Genomic DNA, 11,012 nt, shown 5'->3' with positions numbered 1-11,012 from the left:
AAAACACACTTGTAAAACCTTGCAGAAGGCAGCATGTTTCAATGTGCAAATCAGAACACTTAACCTTACAAAACAATGGCTTCTTCTAAATGTGTGGCTCAGAGAGCAGAGGACAAAAGGAGAGGTCTGAATCCACAGAGCAGGAAACTGAGTCGACACACTGGGGACCAGTTTAGCATATTCATTCAGTTCAGTCATTACTTTATTACTCTTTAGGCCATCCAGTAGAATCCAAATTAATTAGTCCAACGGTAACTATGGTGATTATTTTAGTAAGTGTTTCTTCCTTCAGACAAAAAAAAACATACTTCTGGATTAAATCGTTATTACAACGAATCCCAACTAAATTAATCCATATTGCTTTGTTCTCTAAATGCAGTAGACAATACAGTGGGGCAAAAAAGTATTTAGTCAGCCACCAATTGTGCAAGTTCAGACAAAATGAGGAAAAAAATCCAGGAAACATTGTAGGATTTTTAATTAATTTATTTGCAAATTATGGTGGAAAATAAGTATTTGGTCAATAACAAAAGTTTATCTCAATACTTTGTTATATACCCTTTGTTGGCAATGACAGAGGTCAAACGTTTTCTGTAAGTCTTCACAAGGTTTTCACACACTGTTGCTGGTATTTTGGCCCATTCCTCCATGCAGATCTCCTCTAGAGCAGTGATGTTTTGGGGCTGTTGATGGGCAACACGGACGTTCAACTCCCTCCAAAGATTTTCTATGGGGTTGAGATCTGGAGACTGGCTAGGCCACTCCAGGACCTTGAAATGCTTCTTACGAAGCCACTCCTTCATTGCCCGGGCAGTGTGTTTGGGATCATTGTCATGCTGAAAGACCCAGCCACGTTTCATCTTCAATGCCCTTGCTGATGGAAGGAGGTGTTCACTCAAAATCTCACGATACATGGCCCCATTCCTTCTTTCCTTTACACGGATCAGTCGTCCTGGTCCCTTTGCAGAAAAACAGCCCCAAAGCATGATGTTTCCACCCCCATGCTTCATAGTAGGTATGGTGTTCTTTGGATGCAACTCAGCATTCTTTGTCCTCCAAACACGACGAGTTGAGTTTTTACCAAAAAGTTATATTTTGGTTTCATCTGACCATATGACTTTCTCCCAATCTTCTTCTGGATCATCCAAATGCTCTCTAGCAAACTTCAGATGGGCCTGGACATGTACTGGCTTAAGCAGGGGGACACGTCTGGCACTGCAGGATTTGAGTCCCTGGCGGCGTAGTGTGTTACTGATGGTAGGCTTTGTTACTTTGGCCCCAGCTCTCTGCAGGTCATTCACTAGGTCCCCCAATGTGGTTCTGGGATTTTTGTTCACCGTTCTTGTGATCATTTTGACCCCACGGGGTGAGATCTTGCGTGGAGCCCCAGATCGAGGGAGATTATCAGTGGTCTTGTATGTCTTCCATTTCCTAATAATTGCTCCCACAGTTGATTTTTTCAAACCAAGCTGCTTACCTATTGCAGATTCAGTCTTCCCAGCCTGGTGCAGGTCTACAATTTTGTTTCTGGTGTCCTTTGACAGCTCTTTGGTCTTGGCCATAGTGGAGTTTGGAGTGTGACTGTTTGAAGTTGTGGACAGGTGTCCTTTATACTGATAACAAGTTCAAACAGGTGCCATTAATACAGGTAACGAGTGGAGGACAGAGGAGCATCTTAAAGAAGAAGTTACAGGTCTGTGAGAGCCAGAAATCTTGCTTGTTTGTAGGTGACAAAATACTTATTTTCCACCATAATATGCAAATAAATTCATAAAAAATCCTACAATGTGATTTTCTGGATTTTTTTTTCAAATTTTGTCTGTCATAGTTGAAGTGTACCTATGATGAAAATTACAGGCCTTTCTCATCTTTTTAAGTGGGATAACTTGCACAATTGGTGGCTGACTAAATACTTTTTTGCCCCACTGTATATCCTTTAGCCATGTGGTCAATGTAACCACCTTCTATATCAACTCTGATTGGTCTGTGAATACAGGAAATAATCATGATGTAACCACTTTCTATATCAACTCTGATTGGTCTGTGAATATGAAGTGGGGATAATTTTTGTGACATCACTACTGTGAATGGACTATAAGAAAATCCTATAAAACAATGTGTCCAGCCTTCTGCTCCGTGTGTGTGTGTGTGTGTGTGTGTGTGTGTGTGTGTGTGTGTGTGTGTGTGTGTGTGTGCGTGCGTGCGTGCGTGCGTGCGTGCGTGCGTGCGTGCGTGCGTGCGTGCGTGCGTGTGTGTGTGTGTGTGTGTGTAGTGTGTGTGTGTGTGTGTGCGTGAGTGTGTGTGTGTGTGTGTGTGTGTGTGTTCACAATTCATGTGCACACTTTCATTTTAATTAGGGCATTTTAATTTAATCATGGTGGTAATATCAAAGCTCTGTACTAAACCCATTGTGTGTGTTGGCAGAGCCAGATTAAACAGACAGCAGCTGTACTCTCTGGGGATTATATCCTATGTGTGTCCCAAATGGAATCCTATTCCCTGTATAGTGCACTACTTATGACCAGGGCCCATAGGGGCCTCTGGGCTCAGGTTCAAATTTAGTGCACTATACAGGGAATAGGGTGCCATTTGGGACACAACCATATATCTGCTGGAGCAGAATGGATCCGGATGATCACTGTAAATTCACTTAGAGGGAAGGGAAAGCCGGGCCTGGAAGCACAGAGGAAACACAGTATCACATGCTGACAGCCGTGGGTAATATAACTGTTATTCCTATTGAAGTCCCCTGACAGCCGTGGGTAATAGAACTGGAAGTCATTCCTATTGAAGTCATTCCTATTGAAGTCATTCCTATTGAAGTCCCCTGGCAGCCGTGGGTAATAGAACTGTTATTCCTATTGAAGTCCTCTGACAGCCGTGGGTAATAGAACTGGAAGTCATTCCTATTGAAGTCATTCCTATTGAAGTCATTCCTATTGAAGTCATTCCTATTGAAGTCCCCTGGCAGCCGTGGGCAATAGAACTGTTATTCCTATTGAAGTCCTCTGACAGCCGTGGGTAATAGAACTGGAAGTCATTCCTATTGAAGTCATTCCTATTGAAGTCATTCCTATTGAAGTCATTCCTATTGAAGTCCCCTGGCAGCCGTGGGTAATAGAACTGTTATTCCTATTGAAGTCCCCTGACAGCCGTGGGTAATAGAACTGGAAGTTATTCCTATTGAAGTCCCCTGACAGCCGTGGGTAATAGAACTGGAAGTCATTCCTATTGAAGTCATTCCTATTGAAGTCATTCCTATTGAAGTCATTCCTATTGAAGTCATTCCTATTGAAGTTATTCCTATTGAAGTCCCCTGACAGGCTTCAATAGGACGACAGGCAGGCAACACACACACTTTCACACGTGGTACGTTGATCAGCTAAGGTGTGGTACGTTGATCAGCTAAGGTGTGGTACATTGATCAGCTAAGGTGTGGTACGTTGATCAGCTAAGGTGTGGTACGTTGATCAGCTAAGGTGTGGTACGTTGATCAGCTAAGGTGTGGTACGTTGATCAGCTAAGGTGTGGTACATTGATCAGCTAAGGTGTGGTACGTTGATCAGCTAAGGTGTGGTACGTTGATCAGCTAAGGTGTGGTACGTTGATCAGCTAAGGTGTGGTACGTTGATCAGCTAAGGTGTGGTACATTGATCAGCTAAGGTGTGGTACGTTGATCAGCTAAGGTGTGGTACGTTGATCAGCTAAGGTGTGGTACGTTGATCAGCTAAGGTGTGGTAGGTAGATCAGCTAAGGTGTGGTACGTTGATCAGCTAAGGTGTGGTACGTTGATCAGCTAAGGTGTGGTACGTTGATCAGCTAAGGTGTGGTACGTTGATCAGCTAAGGTGTGGTACGTTGATCAGCTAAGGTGTGGTAGCTAGATCAGCTAAGGTGTGGTAGCTAGATCAGCTAAGGTGTGGTACGTTGATCAGCTAAGGTGTGGTAGGTAGATCAGCTAAGGTGTGGTACGTTGATCAGCTAAGGTGTGGTACGTTGATCAGCTAAGGTGTGGTACGTTGATCAGCTAAGGTGTGGTACGTTGATCAGCTAAGGTGTGGTACGTTGATCAGCTAAGGTGTGGTACGTTGATCAGCTAAGGTGTGGTAGGTAGATCAGCTAAGGTGTGGTAGGTATCTGAAGGGTTTCACAGACAATGTGCCACATATAGATGTCATATTAACCCAGGTTTTACGTAACAGGCCAAGTCAACCAGTTTGAATACTGATAACACATCCTTTCCTTGAAGCGATCTCTGATCTGACATGGATGGATGGACGCAAGATATGTTGACAAACCTCTCTCCCAGAACCACAGGAGAGAACCACAGGAGATCAACCACGGGAGAGAACCACTGGAGAGAACCACAGGAGAGAACCACTGGAGAGAACCACAGGAGAGAACCACTGGAGAGAACCACAGGAGAGAACCACATGAGAGAACCACAGGAGAGAACCACAGGAGAGAACCACTGGAGAGAACCACTGGAGAGAACCACTGGAGAGAACCACAGGAGAGAACCACTGGAGAGAACCACAGGAGAGAACCACTGGAGAGAACCACAGGAGAGAACCACAGGAGAGAACCACAGGAGAGAACCACTGGAGAGAACCACAGGAGAGAACCACAGGAGAGAACCACTGGAGAGAACCACAGGAGAGAACCACAGGAGAGAACCACTGGAGAGAACCACTGGAGAGAACCACAGGAGAGAACCACAGGAGGGGACCACTGGAGAGAACCACAGGAGAGAACCACTGGAGAGAACCACTGGAGAGAACCACAGGAGATCAACCACGGGAGAGAACCACAGGAGAGAATCACTGGAGAGAACCACAGGAGAGAACCACTGGAGAGAACCACAGGAGAGAACCACTGGAGAGAACCACAGTAGAGAACCACTGGAGAGAACCACTGGAGAGAACCACAGGAGAGAACCACTGGAGAGAACTACAGGAGAGAACCACTGGAGAGAACCACAGGAGAGAACCACTGGAGAGAACCACAAGAGAGAAACACAGGAGAGAACCACAGGAGAGAATCACTGGAGAGAACCACTGAGGACAGGGGAGAATGACCATCTACTTCCAGGCAGGATTTGTCCTATTTGAATAGACCTGTTTTCTCCACCCTGATTTGCTTTGGGGTCTGTGTTATTAAAGAATAACATCAACTGCCAACACCAGGATGACTCATAACAGCCCAGTCCTCATGCCTGGCTGGTTGTGTGAAGCCTCTTCTCGCTCACTGACTGAGGCATTTGAATCTCCTCAGTTACATCTGGCCCAAATGACACCCTAAGTCCCAATCCCTATACACTACCCGTATGGGCTCTGGTCCAAACCAGTGTACTGCATATAGAATAGGGTGCCATTTGGGACTCTGGCAGTTTGATTGAGCGGGTTGATTTACCCAGCATGCCCTGGTCTTTTAAAGTGTTGGAGCCTGGAGGGGCGAGCTGAGTCATTGCTCCGGCGACGTCGCGGCTACGTCATGACAACATGTCCTGACAGATACTTCCTACACCAGACGGACTGACAGATTCAAGTCTTATCGCAGTACGGATGGATGACCGTGAACTGTTACTTGAATAAAAGAGACGTCATGATAGGACAGTAGTAGGGGAGATAAGTGGGGTTGTTTTCGGACATTCCCATACCTCCTCCTCCTTTCCTCTTTTCTTTTTACACCTCTCGATGGCCCTTCCTAGAAGCCATGATTGTAAAAAGTCAATCATTGGATAACTGGAGTGATAAGTGGAGTTTGTGCCTCTTGGTTTCCACCCAGTTATGTCAGAACTAACAGAGGGCATTGATCATGTGTGTAATGAGAGGTCCCATGGGGGGGGGGGGGTTTCTCTGGCACTAACTGAGCGGCTGTGAAATGAGACTATTAACTTGTTGGTTGTATTCCTGAGCAGGCAAAGCAGGGTGGAGAAGTATATTGACAGAGAGGGCTGAGAGATGTTACTAAGAACTAGGAGCAGCAGGGAAACTTCTGTGTAAATATTTAGTATAGTTTGTACTTTTCCGTTGGTGGGGTGAGGGCAGATGAGGGCATATAAAATAAAATAAAAATGTTATTTGTCAAATGCTTAATAAACAACAGGTGTAGACTAACAGTTAAATATTTCCTATCGGGTCCTTCTCAACAACGCAGAGAGACAAATAGAGAATTAACAACACAAGGAATTAATACACAATGAGTACTGATGATAACTTGGCTATATACACGGGGTAGATATGTACATATAGGTAGGGATAAAGTGACTAGACAACAGGATAGAACCACCAGATAGTCTGGGTAGCTATTAGTTAACCATTTAACAAACTATTTAGCAGTCTTATGACTTGGGTGTAGAAGCTGTTCAGGGTCCTGTTGGTTCTAGACTTGGTGCATCGGTACCGCTTGCCGTGGGGTAGCAGAGAGAACCGTCTATGACTTGGGGGTAGAAGCTGTTCAGGGTCCTGTTGGTTCTAGACTTGGTGCATCGGTACCGCTTGCCGTGGGGTAGCAGAGAGAACCGTCTATGACTTGGGGGTAGAAGCTGTTCAGGGTCCTGTTGGTTCTAGACTTGGTGCATCGGTACCGCTTGCCGTGGGGTAGCAGAGAGAACCGTCTATGACTTGGGGGTAGAAGCTGTTCAGGGTCCTGTTGGTTCTAGACTTGGTGCATCGGTACCGCTTGCCGTGGGGTAGCAGAGAGAACCGTCTATGACTTGGGGGTAGAAGCTGTTCAGGGTCCTGTTGGTTCTAGACTTGGTGCATCGGTACCGCTTGCCGTGGGGTAGCAGAGAGAACCGTCTATGACTTGGGGGTAGAAGCTGTTCAGGGTCCTGTTGGTTCTAGACTTGGTGCATCGGTACCGCTTGCCGTGGGGTAGCAGAGAGAACCGTCTAAGACTTGGGGGTAGAAGCTGTTCAGGGTCCTGTTGGTTCTAGACTTGGTGCATCGGTACCGCTTGCCGTGGGGTAGCAGAGAGAACCCTCTTCAACAACAACTGTGATTGTAGACTGGTAGATATGATATCTATGTGTACCAGGGTCGTCACTATCAGACAATTGGAGAATGGTGTTTGGTATTTTATTAGGATCCCCATTAGCTGTTGCGAAAGCAGAAGCTACTCTTCCTGGTGTCCACACAAAACATGACATAATACAGAACATTAATAGACAAGAACAGCTCAAGGAGAGAACTACATGAAAAAAAATAGAAATGCACATGTAGCTTAAATGACAGTGGGTGTTGGTTCACTCTGAGGCCAATTTGTGTTTCCTTTGTAATTTTCTTTTGTGTGTTTCTAATTTTGTAACACTTCTCTTGAACCAGGAAGTGTTGCTGTGTGGAACAGGCTGACAGGATGTTGTTATTCAAGTGATGCTGTAGTGTTTTTATGCCTTTCCTGTTTTAACCAGATACACAGGCTGGGGTTTACACACAGGGTGTGCATCCCAAATGGCACCACATTCCATATAGTACATTACTTTTGACCTAAAGTAGTGCACTATTTAGACTACGATAGGGTTCCATTGGGGTTACACAAACAGGGAATCCGGTTTCACCTGGTTTTACAGGCCATCTCTCCATTTCCTTGTCATCCCATGCCTAAAGACACACCCAGACTCTGATTGATCAACATGTCCTTTTTAATGTTTACAAAGAGGTTGAGATTGAGATTTTTATGTTTTAAATTATATATTTGTCTTATTTCTTATGTAGGCCTACTATTACACAATGTTGATTAATTAAATACATTAAAAAATAACTGTAGATTGATGTGTGTCTCAATATACTGTGCAATAATTTCATCTCAACATAAAAGCTTGTTGTAGAGGTTATTAAAAACGAGAAAAACACACTGTGAACATGACAGTTAGATAATACTCATGCTAGCTTTTACATGTCATGCTGGACAAAGGAAATTGATTCAACCCTGGCTTTGTTGTTATTGTGTCGAGGCAAGCCCTTCCCAGCCCCAGCGCCCCTCCCCCATGCCAGATATTTTGCCATGGCCAGCCGTTGCTAAGGGAAGTGACGACACCGACGTACAACAGATTGCTGAACGACGAGAAGTCGCATATTAACTATGTGGAAAAAGCCAGACGCAGAGACAGTGGTGAAAGAACATAGCAAAAAAATACAAGGGCAACGTCTTCAAAATCCATCTTCATCTTCGGGAAAAGCAATTCGGGATGATATCGAAAATAGCAAGAGCATAAACTACACACGTTAACCTTCAAAACAAACCCAGTATTATGATTTTATGACATTAGGATTGTTTTAAAAAGAGAGGTGAAAGATAGTTTGTTGGATTGTAGCTAGGGACAGTGTTACTATATCCGGATAGATAGACTACGGGAAGCAGAAAGAAGAGAGAGAAAAATAAACCGTTTCTGGAAATAATTTTGCCTTTAAAAAATATATTTGGACTAAAACTTTTTTGGACTTTTGCCTGAAACATTTTTTTTGTGGATTTTGAGCTAGCTTGCTAGCTGTAAATTGTCAATCATGGAATTGAGAGTGGGAAACCGATACAGACTGGGCAGAAAAATTGGAAGTGGTTCGTTTGGAGATATTTATTTGGGTAAGTTTCTAATATAAAACAGTTAATAGTATTTTCCTCATCTGTTATTTTAGCTTTTTTTTTTTAAAAACATTGTTTATAGCAAGCTTACATGGCATTTGCTAGCTGGCTAATAACTCCCAACGGTAGACTCGATCCAACGTCAGCTGTTCCGTTTTCGCCAGCTGATTCTAGCAAACGTTGGAACAAATTGTCCCGTTTGAATGTAACTTATCAATGCGCAGATATATTTTGTTATCAGAGTATATCTGTGAGATACTACACACGTCAATTGTTCTTGTTGGTGATATAAACCACCTTCATTTGGGTGATCATAACCACTAGCTAAGCCAGCTGGAAAGGTTTTGAGTCCAATGCTGTCGACCTTTTGTCAAGCTACAGAGACATAACGTTTGGTTGTGCAGAAGTCAACCAGGAAGCGGTCTGTCTGTAACAATAAGCTAAGGACCAAAGCTGAATATAGTGTCTCTAAATGTCCAATTTGACTGATAACTCACGATCTGCCAGAGGCAATGGCTGACTTGACATATATTGTATTGACTGATCTCTCAACATGTTCACCACCGGTATTATAATCTAACTGTGTGTAATGCATTTCAGTTGTTATCAGTCCCTCTTGAAAACGTTAACGAGATGGAACTGCGCGGAACACTATTTTCACTGGAGTGTTGTACCAGCTATCTACTCCAATCCCTATTGACTCTCGTCGCTACTAGTTGTCAGATTGGACATGTTATGACATGTTCTGGTGGTTTGTATGTAGTGTATGGATGAAAGTGCTTGCTGCTCATCCCTTTCGACTCTCAGCTGAGATCAAACTGGCCTCAGGTCCAGGTGGATAAGGGGCCTAACAAGTTGATAAGACATTATCAAATAAAATGCATGGACATTACAAACTGTCCGTGGCCTAACCTAGATAACATGATGGATGGTATTTTGTCTGTTTTTCATGGATTATTTTCCTTCATTCAGCTTCAGCTGATTCATTGGGGGTGAGGTAGAGCAAGGTCATGTTTGTGACACAGAAACTGATGCAGGCCTGTGTGTGTGTGTGTGTGTGTGTGTGTCCAACTTCCATCAGGGTAGGTTATGATGAGGGCTCATACCCTCACTTACCTCATATATTTGTTTTACTTGCAAACAACAACTGGGCTAGACCTAGCTGGATCACTTGTTACTCTGGTTTTAACAACACCGCAAACCAAACTAGATTAAAAAGGACAACATTATTGTCAAATAATAGACATTTTCTTTTGCAAAGCGTTTTGTTACAGTGTGCACTACTGAATATGCCTCCTAGCCACGTCTTATTGCGCTGAAAGGACTGGATAATTAGCTATATATTAAGGACTCCACCACCTTGCCCACTGGCAGGCTTCAGGGCCTATCCAATTATTTCTGCCCCAGGCTACATGAAGCACTAATGTGTAGGAGTCTAGGGGTTGATTTGGAATCAGCCAGCAGTGTAGGAGTCTAGGGGTCAGTCGGCAGTGTAGGAGTCTAGGGGTTGATTTGGAATCAGCCAGCAGTGTAGGAGTCTAGGGGTCAGCCAGCAGTGTAGGAGTCTAGGGGTCAGCCAGCAGTGTAGGAGTCTAGGGGTCAGCCAGCAGTGTAGGAGTCTAGGGGTCAGCTGGCAGTGTAGGAGTCTAGGGGTCAGCCGGCAGTGTAGGAGTCTAGGGGTCAGCCGGCAGTGTAGGAGTCTAGGGGTCAACCGGCAGTGTAGGAGGCTAGGGGTCGATTTTGAAATCTGTCTGTAGTTTTTCATGATTGACCGCCGACCTTGCCCCTTATTGTCCTGGAGCCAGTGTTGAGGAGCAGGGGCTCTATTGTCCTGGAGCCAGTGTTGAGGAGCAGGGGCTCTATTGTCCGAGGAGCAGGATCTCTATTGTCCGAGGAGCAGGGGCTCTATTGTCCGAGGAGCAGGTGCTCTATTGTCCTGGAACCAGGGTTGGAGGAGCAGGAACTCTATTGTCCTGGAACCAGGGTTGAGGAGCAGGGGCTCTATTGTCCGAGGAGCAGGGGCTCTATTGTCCGAGGAGCAGGGGCTCTATTGTCCGAGGAGCAGGGGCTCTATTGTCCGAGGAGCATGGGCTCTACTGTCCTGGAACCAGGGTTGGAGGAGCAGGAACTCTATTGTCCTGGAACCAGGGTTGAGGAGCATGGGCTCTATTGTCCGAGGAGCATGGGCTCTATTGTCCGAGGAGCAGGGGCTCTATTGTCCTGGAACCAGTGTTGAGGAGCAGGGGCTCTATTGTCCTGGAACCAGTGTTGAGGAGCAGGGCTCTATTGTCCTGGAACCAGGGTTGGAGGAGCAGGGGCTCTATTGTCCTGGAACCAGGGTTGGAAGAGTAGGGGCTCTATTAGGGCTCTAGTAGGGGCTGTATTGTCCTGGTGTTGTCCTAGACTAGTGCACTGGTGGTCTTTGTCTGG

The 11,012-nt window shown here is 45.0% G+C and overlaps 1 protein-coding gene across 1 annotated transcript in view; it reads left to right on the top strand.

Annotated features, from left to right (window-relative positions):
* Positions 1–8,060: 8,060 nt before the first annotated feature.
* The window catches only part of LOC139365247 (casein kinase I), a 75,105-nt gene continuing 72,153 nt past the window's right edge, over positions 8,061–11,012 (top strand). The window contains exon 1 of the mRNA XM_071102749.1: positions 8,061–8,582. Within this exon, the coding sequence (XP_070958850.1) occupies positions 8,507–8,582 (76 nt within the window). The 5' untranslated portion in view covers positions 8,061–8,506. The remainder of the gene's footprint in view (positions 8,583–11,012) is intronic.

The sequence above is a fragment of the Oncorhynchus clarkii genome, chromosome 13, assembly GCF_045791955.1.
Source record: "Oncorhynchus clarkii lewisi isolate Uvic-CL-2024 chromosome 13, UVic_Ocla_1.0, whole genome shotgun sequence".
Taxonomy (NCBI): domain Eukaryota; kingdom Metazoa; phylum Chordata; class Actinopteri; order Salmoniformes; family Salmonidae; genus Oncorhynchus; species Oncorhynchus clarkii.
This window is presented reverse-complemented; position numbering and strand designations above follow the sequence as displayed.